This window comes from Rhamphochromis sp. 'chilingali' (assembly GCF_963969265.1).
Source record: "Rhamphochromis sp. 'chilingali' genome assembly, chromosome: 13".
Lineage (NCBI taxonomy): Eukaryota > Metazoa > Chordata > Actinopteri > Cichliformes > Cichlidae > Rhamphochromis > Rhamphochromis sp. 'chilingali'.
Window position 1 is genome coordinate 24628222 of NC_137940.1, and position 17265 is coordinate 24645486.

At 39.0% G+C, this 17265-nt stretch overlaps 1 protein-coding gene across 3 annotated transcripts; it reads right to left on the minus strand.

Moving 5' to 3' along the window:
* Window positions 1-4435: 4435 nt before the first annotated feature.
* Window positions 4436-16150, minus strand: anxa6 (annexin A6). 3 transcript variants are annotated; one of them, XM_080900221.1, is made up of 26 exons: window positions 15998-16139; window positions 15161-15208; window positions 15023-15078; window positions 13231-13315; window positions 12976-13070; window positions 11956-12069; window positions 11780-11870; window positions 11626-11705; window positions 11472-11528; window positions 10414-10507; window positions 10050-10145; window positions 9912-9970; window positions 9624-9746; window positions 9473-9531; window positions 9124-9202; window positions 8436-8517; window positions 8234-8328; window positions 7997-8110; window positions 7234-7324; window positions 7065-7144; window positions 6786-6839; window positions 6594-6687; window positions 6394-6489; window positions 6204-6262; window positions 5899-6036; window positions 4436-4893 (listed from the first exon to the last, which is right to left on the minus strand). In XM_080900221.1, the coding sequence occupies exons 3-26, from the start codon at window positions 15023-15025 to the stop codon at window positions 4834-4836; spliced, it is 1998 nt and encodes a 665-aa protein (XP_080756347.1). In that variant the 5' UTR covers window positions 15026-15078; window positions 15161-15208; window positions 15998-16139; the 3' UTR covers window positions 4436-4833. The 3 variants fall into 3 exon arrangements, with proteins under 3 accessions (XP_080756347.1, XP_080756346.1, XP_080756348.1); XM_080900220.1 differs by lacking the exon at window positions 15161-15208 and having other exon boundaries at window positions 4437-4893; window positions 15998-16150; XM_080900222.1 differs by lacking the exon at window positions 15161-15208 and having other exon boundaries at window positions 4438-4893; window positions 5914-6036; window positions 15998-16150.
* Window positions 16151-17265: the final 1115 nt, after the last annotated feature.

Here is a 17265-nt window from a genome sequence, read left to right on the forward strand (position 1 = left end):
GGGCACCAACAGGAGCAGCTGACCTTAATGTAAACACTGGAGCAAACGCTCTACATGTATTCTAACCGTGGCGGTATTACCAGAATTGCCAAACCTGTTCACATGATCTACTTTTAGGCACCAATATCCATATATGGCAAAATAGTGAATGATGCAATAATTCGATGGTAAGTAAGACTCATAATAATAATAATAATAATAATAATTTTTAAATCCCCTATATTTTCTCTTGAATTTTAATCATTTTAATTATATTTCGTATTAACATTATTATTGTTTTTACTGTGTACTCACTGAACCCCGACTACCACTCCCATCCCCCCAAAGTCATGAGACAAACCCCGACCTTTTTCACTCAGTGACTTTTTTCCCTCATTGATAAATTCAGAGATGGAGCTGGTGGGGGTTTCTGTGATTGCATCACATATTTCCTCTGAACTGAGAGGGCAATACGTTTTAGTTCGAGTTACGCAGATTTTTTTTTTAAGCTGAACTAAATTATTGTTAAGAGATGTGTAATGATGAGTTTAGAGCTGGAAGAAAACTTGTTATTCCATCCACATTTTTATGCAAATGAAACACTGGATAAATTAAACATTTGCTTACATTTTTAAAAAAATGAGCAAATCGTAAATGTGGTTAAAAAATACATTTTAAAAAAGTAGTTTCCTGAAAAACGTTCAAACACACTGTGTTTTGTCTATTTCCTGATTAACTATCTAGTTGATCAAGAAATTGATTAGTTTTAACTGTGATATAACAAATAAAATGAAGATGAACTATATGTTTTATAAATAAGTTGAATAACTGACTTTTATGTTTTTTGAGCTTGTATAAGAGTTCAGCCTGTGAGATGTGAATATTACAGTAGTTATATTCTTTTTTTCCCAGTCCATTAATATGAGGTATTAAGAGTGCACACTGTACCTATAACACAATCAACCCCAAATATTAGTTTTTTCAGTGCTGACCTAACTCTTTTTAATTAACCGTCCACTTGAGTTATATCTGTGTTGTCCCAGGAAAGGAGGAACACCCATATATTGTTAGACAAGGAAAACGTGTACAGTGCAAAATTAACAGACTCATCATTTATTGGATGGAACTTTTACTTAAAACCGTGTTTCTCACACATTGCTCACTGTATTTGACCAGAACTGTCCCAATTTTATTGAAGACCCCCCCAAGAAGGCTAAAATTAATCACTTGGAGCAATAGTGACATCTTGTGGGAATTAACGAACAGATAATCTGCGGTTATGTTTCTTCCTCAGGGAGTAATTTACGTTGTTCCTCTGGTAGCTGGAAACACAAAGTGTGATACTTGATCATTCAGCTTGTGGCTACACACAATCACACTGAACCACACAAGGATATTCCCGGCTAAGAAGCCTCCTGCGTAATTTGTAATAAAAATCTTACACAAATAACAAGTAAAACTGCCATACATGACATAATTTATACCAAACCTCATCTAATCTTATACTTGTGTTTAGCTTTTCTATTATTGTTACTTCCTGTCATGTAAAAACTCTACTGGTGTGTTACTGACTTAGTGTTAAAACTGCTTTAACAGAGAAATCAGCTTGACTTTCAATAGAATTTCCTTTTACTCATTGATGTCTTTGACTTAACTTCTCTGACAGAAAATCTTACTGTAAAGAAAGAGAATAAGTGAGAAAACAAGAGACAGTGGGTGGACAGCATGTGATTTAAGACAACACGCCTTATTTGAAAATCCTTTCACAAATCAGCTATAAATGCCCTTTTCAAGTCAAGTGAAAAATCACATGCTTCAACTAAAGCCACGTACAACAATGAAACAATAGGCATACGCACATATGCACACACAAAGGGTATCTATCCCTTTGGCCATAAAAGTCTGGTAAAAATGTGTGACTGTGGTCCCCAGAGAGCCATTTAGTGTCTACAGGAAAAAGCAACAGCACAGCTCATGTGGCTGTCACACACACAGAAGTTGTTTTTTCCTCATTCCTGTGCCTGCCAACATTTACATTGCCCATATTTTTTTTTGGTGCAAAGTGTTTCCACTTCGGGCTGCTGTGGTGTGCAGAAATGATAAACAGGCTGATGACTCTGAGACTGCCAGAAGAAAACAAAAACTACAGGCCTGAGGATACAGGAAATGTCACCATCATTCAGTCTTGCTGGGTGACAAACTGCACACTTTTTCTTATGCTCCCACCAACATTTGACAATATTTTAAAGCACTGCACAAAGCTAGCAGAATGAACACATGGTATGTTTGTTTGTTTGTTTTTTTAAATGAGCAATCCTCAAATTTGAGCCCTTCTCTAAACCCTTTTTGTCTGTAGCACAGAGTAGGCACCTCACCCTGCTGAGACAGGGACGCTTTCTCATCTCCCAGCAGTGGAAATTAGCAGCTGATAGTCATTAGTTCTGTGCTACTTAATACAAAAAGTCCTTTTGTTAGCCGAGTAGTGACCAGCCATCGTTCTCGAGGCATTAAATCAGGGACATTATTGCTGCTGAGACTATCGCAATGCAAAAAAACCTCAAAAATTGGGCTACATGTCACTGGCAACAGATACAAATGTATTTTAACATTTTACAGGTTACTTACATCAATTTTAGTTAAAAAAAAAAAAAGTTGTAGACTTTATAAAATCCAAGACTTTGTATTAGCTTGACAAATACAGTTCGTCTAGGCCTGTGTGTAATGGATACTAACAGATTTTTTTATGATAGTGAGTAAATCAGTTTTAAAGTATAATTTGAGTTCTTTTATCTTCAGTTTTTATAATCCACAACATATTGAAAACTGTTTTTAAATGGAAAAAACAAACGCAAAACAAGTTTTGAGAGTAATGATAATATACACTGTGGTCAGTATATACAACAGATTTTTATACAATATTTATCACAAATCTCTTCTTTTCTAGCGTGATGCATGTTTTCACTGTTCCATTTGCCCAAAACATTCTGTTGCAAACAAAGGGCAGCCTATAACTGAGAACAAAAACTGACCCACCCAAAACTATATTTTAAAAAAATCACATATCTATAAATATTCACACATCTAAAATATTCTTTACTTACATTTCAAATGTTAAAACAAATAAACAACAACTCACCCACACATTTAGCTCGTATCGGAGAGGCACTTTTTAAGGAAACTGGTGAATTGGGGGAAGCGATTTTACTGTGAGACTTGGGGAATTCCCATAACCCATAAAATGGCCTGATACTGAAGGCTCAGAACCTGGTGTGTGTCCAACTGTTTGGCCTGCCTTTGCTAACACATGAATGGAAAGCTGTATACATTTAAATCATTTATGTGCAGCAGCTTGCAGTTTGCAGCACATGCACGTGCTTCATATAAGGATGCATGGCAAAAAACCTACAATACTGAATGATACAAAAGAGCCACTGGGCACATAATGTGACAAGTATAACAGAGAAAAATGCAAAGACAACTTATTCTAGTGTGTATGCACAGTGTGGTAGGTCTACATGCAGAACAGTGCTTGGCTTGTTTGCATGAAGGAACCACAGTTATGAAAACTATAACAACATGAAGTCAACGGCTAAAGCAATATCTTCGACTCCCTCTGAGAACTGAGCACCTTTGAAATATGTAAACTTGAATCTGTTTAATTTATGCAGTACGAGCTCATCGTTGCTACAGCAAAAAAAAAAAAAAAAAAAAAAAAATCCCCCATTATCAAAAGGGAAATTCAAGAACAGTGTATGTATTGACATTAACAAAGTGTTATTGCAGTAATCTCTTAATCTCCTGTAATTATGATCAAATAGAGCAATTTCAAGTTGGGTGTGCCACTGAGAGCAGCAAGAGCTGCAGACTGCCTTGGATTTGGCGTACTGCAGGGGATTTCCTCGCCACATCTTTTTTTTCTTCTTTCCTCTTTTAACTTGCAGTGGCCCGACAACAGCTGCGCTCACACATATGCAATGAGCTGAAACACTAACAAGAAAAAGACAGCTGTCTTGCACTTTTCCTCTGCATTAACAAGTGTACAAGTGCAACTGACACACGTGAAATGAAGCATAAAGTGACGCGTTAATACGCGCAAATGTGGAAGAGCTAATATGAGCGTGTTAACTATCTATTAGCTGCTATTCAATATCTCAAATCTGCTATTCTGGCATTGTCAGCCTTTATTTACACTAGTTCTCTTTTATGAGTAACAATAACATATGGGTATTTTTGCTAAGCAGAAGAGGTATTAAAATGGAAGGGGGGTTTCCTGATCTTAAATATTCTAGTTCCCATTTTGCTCACCTCTGTACTGTTGCCAGTATCAACATGGTTAATTATTAAAGTGCCTTGTCAAATACAGGAACCCACGTCATAAAAAAGGTACAGCAAGAGAATGTGTGGTCTGATGAGACAAATTAAAAACTGTAATAACAACATGTAGTAAAAAACAGAAGAGACAACTGTTTTCAATTGTGTATTTTTTTATTCAGGTGTGTGTGTTACCTTCAAATCACAGTATTTGTTGGATGGCCTATAAATTAAAGGTTCTGCTTTAGTACCTACTTGTTAAATACACTACAGATGCGAACATGATCATCTTCATCGTGAGCGTATAACACTGTTAAAAAAAAAAAAAAAGAACCGTCTCATCCTGCTGGACAGGAAGTTGAGACATAAGAGCAGAAAACTGGCTTGCAAGGCTGCGAGGTCATAGGTCACTTGATTTGGCTGAAGAGTGGCAGCAGTTACACTGAGAAAAGATGCTGACGTGAACCATCACAGTTTCACTCTGTCAACAGTCTTGTGGTCACTAAAGTCTGTGAACTGAGCTGCAGCGGGGCTATAACTGCGTTAATCTTCCCCTCCACAGAGAATCAGCAGGGTTTTGCGATAGTCTCCTGACGTGTCACCCTGTGCATGGTTATAAAAACACAAATAGTGGAAAAATCATTTGGTCATGTTTTGGAAGGCAGTGCTTTTTTCTGGCTCACACAATAGTTAAATGCAGAAGAGAAGCTGAGAAATCGGTCTATATCAACAAAGGAGTTAAAAGTGGAATTTCCCCTGTTTATCAGCTGACACTCATACAGTAGATAAAGATTTCTACTTTATAATCTCGATCAAGATTTCACATTTTTATGGCAAAAACGAAACTATGCAGGGCAACTGGTTAGCTTATATTAGTATACATTTTAGAAACAAGGGTAACACAAGCTGGCATTTTCCAGAGGAAACAGAACCAATAAATCTCCTGCTGTTGGCTTTAAGAGGTGCTGGAAGGTGGATTAATAGCGTAGATTGGGATTTGAAGCTTTCCCCCAAACTCTCAGAGGAACATAAGTAAGCATATTTCTCAAAACATGCACAGATTTAAACTTTGAGAAACTGCTCAAATCGAAACCGCTTTTGTAACTGAAACTAGCAAACTGAAAATGTACAATTAAATTGAATTAATTTAATAAATGATCAATTCAGTTATTTCTCTGCACAACTCATAAAAACAAGATAAAGCAATCCTTGCTCTTGCATAATGTGGAAATGTGTTTTCCAAACCAATCCAGGGCAGCTTGTTTTTATTGGTGTCACATTGATTTCATCTGTAAGTTATTATAGAACTGCTTTTAGGAACTTCCTGTCTCTGCATCTGTCAGCCAATCACAGAGCAGAGATAGAGGAAGAATGCAAGAGGGAAATTCCTAAACAGCTGTGTTGTGGCCACAGACCCATAGTCCACCGCAGAGAGCTATAGATTACCGTACCCCACCACCTTACCGCAGCAACAGAAAAAGGATGTGCACTGCATGCTCTGCACACAGCGGGACCAAAGCAATTAAACCAAACCTCCACAGACACACAAGTCACATGTGAACACAGCATGCCAAGCAGAGGTGTTAGTAGACAAAGACTCAGACTTACAATCATAGTTTCTACCTGGATGAATTCATGGAGGGAGGCATCGTGAGTTTCTTTGAACTCTTTTCGGATGTTAAAAAGGTCGATCTCACTACGGGACACCATGATGCGGATCAGCGCTCTGTCGTCTGTACCAAGACCCTGCAGAGGAGATCAATAAATACTTTGTATATTCTGACTTAGACAACACAGGATTCTGCACCAATAAAAGTGACCTAATCACGTGTTACGGCTGACATCTAGTATCCAGATGACATGCTGAATAACTGATCTAACCCTAACTCATCTAAAACAGGATGAAGAGATACCTTCATGGCTTTGTACAAACGGTCTGCAAAATAAGAGGGCTGGTTCTTTACACTGCGGACTGCAAAGACAAGAGAAACATGCAACAGCTGAGAAGTTGTCACCCAGATTGGATTTCATCAACAGTATCATCCGCTGTGGCAAACTTGAAAGTAAAGGAGAATAAAGTCTGTAGTGAAAAATAGTTATTACCTATTGCATAAAATGCATTTTTCACATCTCCAGACATCTCCTTCTTAATAATCTGTTCAATGTCCTTGTTACTGCATTTGACAAACTCCTGGAACACTGTGAACAGCAAAGAGCACGAAAATCCACTGCATTTTGTTGGAGAAATTTAGTTGAACACTTGTAAAGATCATTGCAACCTACATATCTGTGATGACCTTTACCTTTCCTGAGATGAGGGAAGCTCCTGGTGCACAGGATGCTCATGAACTTCATCACCATGTCATCTGAGTCAGCATTGCATGCATCGGCAAGTTCCTGGTTTGTTCAGGAAGAACAGTGGGAACACAAAACCTTCAGATCCATTCTTACATTTCATATTTAAACACAGTAAAGAAAAGGATGCATTCAGTCACCTGAGCATCTGCATTAGCTCTTTCTACATCTGCAAGGCCCTCCTCTCTTGCACCCTGAACAGACAAGGAGGTTAAATGCAAATTAGTGCCGCTCTGTAAGGCTAGTGGTTAACCAAAAACGTATACTTTTTTTGTAAGACACTATAAAAGACAGTTAGGGAGGTGATTAAATAGATCTATGTGTAACAGAGAACACAAACCAGACTACCAGACTGCAACTTGTGAGTGGGCGTGGAAATTACACACAGTGTGAGTTCTCATGATGATGACAGACATTACCTGCACGAGAGAAACGAGGATCCGACAGAAATGGCCTGATGTGTCTGACTGAATGGCATCCTCCAAAGACTTTTTATAGGCTGCAAAGTATGATATATTACATGCCCTGACAAAGGTTTTTAGGACAAAGCAAGTGATTCTTTAAGCCTTATTCTGGTGCCAAACTTACCACCCTGATAGGCAGCATTCATGGCATGTATTTCCTGATTGCTCCTGGTAACCAGGATCTCAATGAGAGCGTGTTCATCAGTCCCAGCCCCCTAGGAAAAAAAGCTAGTGTGAGCTTCATTTTTTGCTATTTTGGTGCCTGTTGGTTTTTTTTTTGGTTTTTTTTAAAGAAATAGGCTTTCTAACTCTATGCTGATTATTGTATGTGTGGGACCCAGCAAGGTAGTGCTTTGTGAAATATAAAAAGGTACAAGAGCCCATTTCAAAGTTTAGCTGCCTGTTTAATTCTAAATAACACACTGGACTTCCAAGCTGTTGTCAACATCTAAGACTTACTACTTATCCAAAACAGGTTTCATCTGTTCAGTTCCCATATTAGGTGATAATTTGACTGTTTGCCTTCAAATAACCAAATTATTATATTTCACTATTTGAAAATGCATAAAACGAGGACACAAACAATTATGAAACACCATCTGCACGCAAGTGCTCTCTGCTGAGAGCAGAGGATGAGTCAGGTTTGCCACATAAGGAAATTCAGTCAGGTTGAAAAGTTATAAATACATTTTTATTTGACTATAAAATGTGTTCTATGTAATTTATCTCGGCCAAATATCAACCACCACGTGTTTGGGAAACAGGTATCAGTATATGGGGGATTAAATGTGAACCGTGTTCACTACTCATAGAAATGTAACATATTAGCACTGGAGTGTCATTTAAGAGAGAAATCAGTGGGTGTTTTGGTTTAACTCCTACTTTACCTCCATTGCTTTTCTCATCATTTTGGCATCAAATTCAGCTGGCGTCAGCATGAGCCCAATTATCAGCCTCTCCAAGTTCTTTGACAATTCAGACTTCAGGTCCTTCATCAGATCCTGGAATGCCGAACACAGTGAGTTGTTAAAAGCTGTCGTATCCAGTGGAGGACACATAACAATAAACGAATAAAGGTAATATTTTGTGATTTAGCCATATTTTCTATCATTCCTGTGTCTTACCCTTCCAAGTAGGGATTTGAAGGCCTGTCTGATCTCTTGCCTCTGGGCATTACTTCTCCATGCAACAATATCAATGATTGCATCTTCATCTGTTCCTGTTATAAAGAAAAAGGAAATGCCATATGTAAAAAAAAAAAAAAAAAGAGTTTTGCAAAGTTGCCAGGATAGTGTCAGTGTGTTTTATATAGCAGGGTTTGCATACCAAATCCCTTCATGGCTTTCCTCAGTGCTTGTGCATCAGCAGCAGGGTCGAAATTAGGCGCCGGGCGGACTGTAGGCCTCAGCTGAGGTAGTGCACATTACAAAATTGAAAGACTGACAATTAGTATTTACTCACAGAGTGTCAAAGTTACTAATATCTGTTAATTAAATCCATATCTGTAAGCTTGAACTAAAAGCACAAAGAGGGCTGAAGAACATGCAAAATAAATTATTTTTTATTCAAGATTTTTTTTATTATCTGATAAAAAATTATGAAGCAACACATTTGGCTTTATGATAATAATCTCTTGACATTTGAGGGGGCGGGTGCCCTCTTGAGTTTAGAATTCATGACACCGCTAACAATGCAAAAGGTTGGTAGGATGAAAAACAGCTCAGTTTCAGGAAGCATTAGAGAGACAGCCTTTTGTTGTCAAAAATGCTGAGATCTTTTTGACATTCACTCTCCAAATGGGGGTTTGGAGAGTTCATTCTAACAGAAAACTATTTGTGTTTCAGCGAACAGCACTCTGATCACATCTAGACAAAGCCTTCACTGTGTAGACATAACACCGTTAGCATATTGCCATAGCACATCATTACAGGGCCAGCAGGTAGTGGAGATGCAAGGCTCTGCTGAGACAAACATGCAATCACACATCTAAGGTGGGAGCAGATGGAGCCCAAACCTGCACTCTGGTCATGGCACTTAATTCCCACATCTTGTAGGCTATCTGAGCAGCTTCAGGGAAGAATTCTCCAGCTAAGCTGCAATGACCGGTTTGACAAAACATAGCACACTCAGCAAAGCCAGAACCTCAAGCGGTAAATAGTGGGAACATTTCTAGGAAGAAGACTAAAATACAGTCTCTGCACCGTAAGTTTGTTTAAATCAATTATAAGCTTCAACAAAGAGTTTCCATTAGCCTCAGCATTCATTAAGATAATAAAGCTTTTACACAGTTCAAAGTAACAGTAGTAACGCCATACAGTGGTCCTCTAGCACCCCCTTCTGGATGCAGCATTCCTAAAACTTACTCATCATCCCCTCCACAGAGGTTGAGCAGAGTCCGCTTGTAATCCCCTGATGTATCATCCTGGTTGACATACACACACACACAAAGTCATATAAGTGCTCTACATTCACATACAGAGTGCATATAAAACATGCTGTACCTCTCTTTCTCACCTTAATCATGTTATAAAGTGACTTCTCATATCTAAGGCGGAAACACTCTCGAATGTCCAACATGTCAATTTCAGAGCGAGAAATCATGATCCGGATCAGAGTGTTGTCAGCTGTACCGAGACCCTGGAGGGATTGAGGGACGATGCATTGTGGCAACAGTTAAGTAATCCTGAGCAATTTTAATAAATTTAACAATCTGTCACTAACAAGACCTCATTCATCATAACTGTACCAGTAAGTGTGCCTACAAACACACTGGAACCAAACTGAATGGCTACTTGAGCTTACCTTCATTGACTTGTAGAGGCGCTTGGCAAAGAACATGGGAACGCTCCTTATGCACTGGACTATGAGAAAAATGACCAAATTAGGCACTGTGTTGTGTCACAATGTAAAGTACAATGGTGCATTCAGTGCATTTCCTACCAACGGCCAGCATCAGTCTCTCAAAGTCTCCAGACAGCTCGTTCTTAATGCTGTCCTCAATGCTCATCTCTGCAATCTTCTCATATTCATCAAAAACTAAACAAACAGAGGAAAATATTGCACAAAAGTACCAATCTCATCCTTTTGGGTCATTATTGTGTAAAATCTTGAGTTTGCCTTTGTGCTTTAATTCCCCCCAGATTTGACTAAAATGGTTGTCCTGGCATGTTAGCAAGTTTAGGTAACACACATAGTAGCAGGAGGCTAATACTGAGGACAGCCAGCTTCTGAGTCACTTGAGGTCAGAGTGGGGATGACTGGAACGCCTCATTGTTGAGATATTTTCTCGGAGAACTGAGCTTACCCATGCGGAGGTGGGTCACACTACGGTTTCCCAGGATCATGATAAATTTGGCCTCGTCCGTCCCCCACTGCTCCTCTCCAGCTGCATAGAGATCCTACAGAGAGTTTAGAAAACAGATAGGGTCCAGGGCTGAGTTATTATAATTTCGTATTTTGTAATTATATTTCATTTTTATTTATTTTTGGTTTTAATTCGGTTTAGTTTCAGGTGGTTTCCAGAGTGAGTTTACTCGTTTCAGTTCAGTTTTTTATTGTTTGAAAATGTTTAGTTTTAGTTTAGTTTCTATTACTTTCAGTCTTAGTTTTAGTCTTTAGTAATTATTACTGTGAGCAGGGCATCGTGTCAGAGGCAAGATTTAAGTAAATCAGTACAGGTATTACAACAGAAACACAGGACTTTTTAAGCAGCTGACTTACAGTCTTATAGACATTAACATTTCTAGAAATACGTTCATGAAAGCCTCATAAGGCAAATTTTGATGAAATTTTACCAAAATAACAAACACTAAAACTAATGATATTTTTATTTTTATTTTTATTTCAGTTAATTTTACAAAATCAGAAAATCATTTCATTTAATTGATTTTATTCTGATCTCTACTTTTTAATTCTTATCTTAGTTATTTAAAATGTTTTTTCACATCTACATTTATTTCTTAGTTGAGTTTTAGTTAACTATAACAACCTTGGTGCAAGATTTATCTCAGGGTCACAGAAGCTGTACTGACCTTAATTAATAAGCCAAATACCCACTGCACTATCCTGGATGCCTAAAATTCTTGATTGACATTAGCTTTTATGTTTAGTCTTAATTTAAAAAAATGCATACACATCTGCTGAACTAATTTTTGTTAAATTGACTGCAGCGCTTCCACGTGTCAGCACAATACTCATTTAAAGCAACAGAGGCCATTCAGCACTGCCACCAATATGATACTTTAAAAGGAAAGTAAAGGACGCTCTTACAACAGGACACTTCAAGTATTCTTCAAACAAAGGCTGTGTAAAGTCAAACAGCATGTGCATGTTTAGCTTTTATGTTGGCTATAAAATGCTTACTTGGGCATCCTGCTGAACCAGGTCTGCATCCACTACTCCTGACTCATCTCTGGTCCCCTAGAAGTATTGAATCAAAACAACAGACTGCAGATTAGTCAGAGTTTAAAGGCACAGTGATCAAAGCGTGTTTGAGTTTCCTACTTAGTCAACTCACCTGAAGTAAAACAACCAGCATCTTCTTAAAGTGGCCTGAAGTGTCTGCGATTACATCCTCCTCCAGGTCTCTGCCATAGGCTGGGTACACAGATGACAGTTCTAAATACTATCAGATGCGTAATTCAAGTGACGTCTTAGATAAAACATCTTACCGTCCTTGTATGCTGCAACCATGTCATGTATTTGTTTGTTGTTCCTAGAAGCCAGTACTTCAATCAGGCATCTCTCATTTGTTCCAGCACCCTTAAAACAGAGTATGAAGGCGGATGTGAAACAGTTTCTGCCTCATTTAATATGGAGTGAGAGCGAATCAAATTTTTTGGCTTACTGTGATTGCATCATGGATTTCTTTGGCATCGTGGTAGGCCGGGGTTCTCATCAGACTGACAATGAGGCGCTCAAATTTTCCCGTGAGCTCATATTTGAGATCATCAATCAGGTCCTGATGAAAGAGAATTTCGGTGATGCTGGACTCAAAACTGCTATCTTAAGCTTTTAAAGTGTCTAAGCAATGTCTGGAAATTACAGTTGTGCTTAGATGTTCACATACACTCATCATGGGCGTAAATGTCTGGTCATTTTGGGCTTTCAATAATTTCTTTGAGCTGTTATTTTCCCACAGTGAAATGACTATATGGCATAGATCTTTAATGGCTGAAACAAAAACAAGAATTGGGTGCCTCGGCTTTACTCCGTCAAACATACCTCTTATTATTTTGGCCAGAATACTCAATCTTTGTCTCATCTAACCATAAAGATTTCTCGAGAAAGTATTTGACTTTTCTACAATGGTATGTTGATTTTGGAGTAGATGCTCCTCACTATCCTCTCGGTCCGTGGTGATTTCAAACTCTCTTCATTGGAGACAGTGATGCTGGTGTTCCAACAGTTTCCAGTTCATGGCAGGCTTGAGCTTCGGTGGTTCCTGGGTTCTGAGAATGGCAGTTTTGGTCTACTCCCTTGACAAAATGGTGACACATCTGAATAACTTTACGTACAGTTGTTTGTAGTGATGATCCTGGAATCTGCAGCTGGTTAGGAATGGCTCCAGGAGACCTTCCCAAACTGCGTAAATCTACAATTGTCCTTCTTAGATCGTCACTGAGTTTCTCTAAATATTGGTCAGTAAAATACATTTGACCCTGCATGGATTGAAGACACTCCAAAATAAATTCAAAATTGTGCACCTAATTCTTATTTTAAACCCATTAAATATGTATACTCTACATTTATTGCAACCTGGAAAAAAATAATGGTTAAAATAAATCATTAGATCATTGAAATTAACAGATGAATGCCAAGTAAACTTCTGACCACAGCTGTAGCATTTAAAAATGTATTTGTTTACCTGTCCAAAGTTGCTTTTGTAAGCTGCGATGATTTCTTGCCTTTGCGCATTGCTTCGAGAGGTGACCAGGTCCAAGATGGCCTCTTTGTCACTTCCTGAGAAACAGAAAAGAAACATTTTCAACAAAGACCTAAAAACTCATCCTAGACAGCATCGAGAAATTCGTCAAGTGATGATTCAACTGACTAGTGAGGAGGACAAACGATGACCTTTACACCTCTGTGGCCATGAATCACGGAGGAGTGGGGCACTCACCAATGCCTTTCATAGCACTGTAAAGGGCCTCGGCATCAGCGGTGGGGTCAAAATCGGGAGCGTCTGTTATTGTACCTCTGAACACCTGAAAGAGTGAACAGCTCAAGTCAATTTCAAACATTTTCAGTTAAGATAAGAATAAATAACACAGACATGCTACTCTTTCATGCTTAAATAAGAAGTGACAAGAACATATGATATCAAAGTACATCTGAAACAAGATTTCTGTTGTTCGGTATGGTTAGGTCAAAGGTGTCTTTTAATAATAAACTGAATAATAAATAAATACAGCAATGACACTGGTCTGTGGTTACAGAGGTGAGGCCACCAGCTACCAGCCAAGAGCAACAACAAGGGTCTACAATACCTGATACAACATAAATATACTACATTAGTATTTTTGATTATTTGCTATATTAGCAATGTGATTCTGGAGATGGCATTTTAAAACTGTTAAATGGACTGCTATGAAACTTGATACAATCAGTCATCAAGTCCAGTGACTTTGCTGCTTCATACGGTTTTCCTCTACTGCCATGTGTCATTAAAATATTGGGTTTTTAGTCGACAGCCATGAAATTTGATACATTAATGTCTCCATCAGGATAAATTCCTCTAATTTTTGTCACTACATTTCTATGCTAATTATGCTAACACAACCAAACATGTGAGCATTCTTCATGTTACATGTCAACATATCAGTGTAGCTTTTCTGTAGAAAAAAGGAGACTAAAAAAGAAAGGCTAGTATGAGAGAAGAGGATCTCACATTTTGAGCCACAGCTTGCATTTTGCAGATGGCTCGAAACAGCAGTGGGCTTGGCTTTGCTATGACTTTGCATATGCTGCTCACCTCCAGAGCAGACCAGTTGTAAACCCTTTTTTTAACCATACACTTTGCTTTTTTAATAAATTTGCACTTTATGTCCCATTCTCTAACAATGCATTATCTCAACCCACACCTCCTTGCATGCTGAGAGTAGTGGAGTGGTGTGGCAGCAGTGACAGCAGCTGAGTATTTGCACCTGTCTCACCCCCAACAGATCAGAGTGTGTGTATGTTGCTTGCCTGTTTGTGCAGGGGCGGGAAAGTAGACAGGGTCGGGTTGCACACAGAACTTTTACACATCAGACCATCTAATATGCAATAGCTCAAAAAGGATGAAAAATATCAACATTATGATCTTGTAATAATAAGATCTTCACAAAAACGGCTGAAAAATGAAACTGCAGCAGCTGCTCTCGAGGTTACTGCTGCATTGAGGCTGTCAGCCAAGTTGTGCTCTCCGCCCAGCTACAGAAGCCACTGTATATGCTCTGCTTAACATCACTCCTCAGGACAGCTGTAAAGCTTCACCCACGTGGCAACAGGCCACAAACACAAGCCCCTAGCAACAGACTTTAACTAAACTAATCACGGTTCGGTAAAGTGAATTTAATAACAATAAGTTGATTTCTATGCATCCCTCCCCCTATAAGTGCAATTTGTTTCATCTGGTGCCCAAACTTTAAAAGAGGTAAGAGCTAGTTTGTGTTTAACCTTAAATAATTTTACAAAGTCATTCTGGAAAAATGCCGTCAGGTATAACGAGGTGCTGCAGGTAGCACTGACACTCTACACTCCTGTTTTTGATGTTGCGCAGGGCTCACATGGTGGCAGATGGCAGCCTCACTCTATCCACGCCAGTGTCACACAAAACAATTCATTCTGCTGCACTGATACAAGATCTGGTCTGCAGTTTGATTATAGCTAACATGATACAAGGCCAGATGACCAAGCTCTTGTCCACTTACCATGTCTATATTTGGTCTTATATGTCAACACTGCTCAGGAATCAATAGTTTCAGGCCTAAAGGGAAAACAGAAATGCTGAGGTACAGGTAGCCAGTTGCACTGGAAAACATCCTTGCAATGTGAAAGGTGACCTTCACCTCAGCTTTGGATGAAACTATGTTGCAAACAATGATGATCTTTATTTCCTGAGTAAATACAAAGAGGTACTGTTATTCATTATCCAGGCTGTTCTTAGCTAGAGCGCAGGAGCAAAAAGCAGACGGGGGCCTGCTTTTTATTAGACTCAACCTCATATTCACACAAAAATACATTGATGGATGGAATATGTTTTATTTAAACTTGCAGGAAAGCTGGAGCCACATTTCCCATGCAGCTATATTCTGACTATAATGCAGACATTCAGACAAGGTAAACATGTTGAGGCGTCAGTACAGAGAAGCTACTTCTTCTAGACTGACGATACTTAATTTAGAATCACAACACAGAAGTAGGCTACACTGAACTTACACACAAATAGTTTTTAAGGAATAAAGAATTTATGCTAAATTGAGGGGGGAAAGAGTACTCCACATGGTTTGAAATACTGTACTGTTTGTTTAAAACTCCAGTGAGGCTTTCCCAAAAATAGCACGCGCGCAGTTTATCTTAATATCAGAAGACAGGTCTGGGGGACAGGGCCTCTCGGCCTCTCTCTCCCTTTATATGTACACAGGGCCACACCCTTCTCTGTTAATTCCCCCCACATACACACACCGAAGGATATTCTTTAAATCAGAGGCTTTAAATCTAATGGTATATTGTTTTTCTGAATTAAGTTTCATTTTAAACTTTCCTCGAGTTGAATTTTATTACAGCCGTTCCTTCTGCAGCCACGGGTGCCAGGGGCACATTTAAAAATGACACCTCAGCAAACCTTTCTGTTAATTTGTGACCCATTATATGGAGCCGACAGCGAACGACAGAGAGCAGCTTACCTTCTCGGTGCAGGAAGTATCGGTGCAGAGTGACAGCGGCCCCTAAACTCGGTCTGTCTTTCCCCCCCGGTCGGATGAATTCAGGCCGGCCAGTTACTCGTCCTCAGTGACGTGGTGACTGCGGCGCTCTCTCGCGCGGCTTCTGTAAAGCGTGCGCGCATGTCTGCGCGTGAGAGAGAGACAGAAAGTGCGGGCTTGAGAGAGCGAGAAAGAGAGAGCGGTGCTTTGATATATACGTGCTTAATGCAAGAGAATGCTTCAAACACGGGTGTAAATGTGACTGGGTAATAGCTGTTTATTTCTATTATTTCCCCCACACCCTAATGTTGAAAAAATAAATAAATATATATATATATATATATATATATATATATATATATATATATATATATATATATATATATATATATATATATATATATATATATATATATATATATATATATATGAATGAACGATTAATTGACACCTTTCTTTCTTTTATATATTGAGCCACCACTTGGAGCTGGTAACAGGCAAGCATAACTTTCTGAATTTTGGCACATGCGCACGAGTCTGAGTTTTAACAGAGGGCAGCTTACTGACACTGACGTGACAATTTGTTCTATTTCTGTCCTGTCAGAAGACCTCCAGTAAGTGTGGAGGGGCGTGTGAGTGCGTGTGTGTGTTTAGTGGGAGGGGAGGGGGAGCATAGCTGCGGTATGACAGTAAAACGAGTGCCACATTCATTGCTCTATTCCTGGAATGCATGCATGCATGTTTTGCCCACAAATTTGCGTGTTGCATGTGTATTTCCTGTGATCTTTTATGTTGGGCTTTTTACTTCATTCATTCATGGTGATACTGGTGACACCGCATGTGGAGAGAAAGGTGACGGAAGAGATGATGAGAAACTAGAGGTGACTTACAGGAAGCTGACAGGGAGTCCAGTGCTCCACTTCGCAACAGCAAAGAAAAAAAGGGGGCATGACTCAGTATTTCATTAGGTGAATAAAAATGTGATAAAAGTTCACACCTGGTCTATGTGCTTGATAAATGATCTTATTTACTGTGTTCAGATGCAATTCACACATCATATGCTCAGTGAGGCACAGAAGACAGGGAGATAAGATTAACATTAAACCCTGTTTGCTCTCTTCAAAGGTTGGGGAGGGAGCAGAGATAAGCACGCTATGTCTATGGGAGGGAAAGACAGATTGATGATGGGGAGGTGGTTATGAACATCTGTAGTGATGTTTCAGCAACATTTTAGATTAGACCAATTAGAT

Bases quoted from the DNA above. Each gene is read 5' to 3' on its own strand.
- anxa6 (XM_080900221.1), bottom strand. The intron at 8,518-9,123 runs GTTTGGGCTCCA...GCACTACCTCAG, and splicing joins GTGCCATGACCAGAGTGCAG to CTGAGGCCTACAGTCCGCCC. The intron at 6,688-6,785 runs GTGACTGAATGC...TGAACAAACCAG, and splicing joins GAGCTAATGCAGATGCTCAG to GAACTTGCCGATGCATGCAA.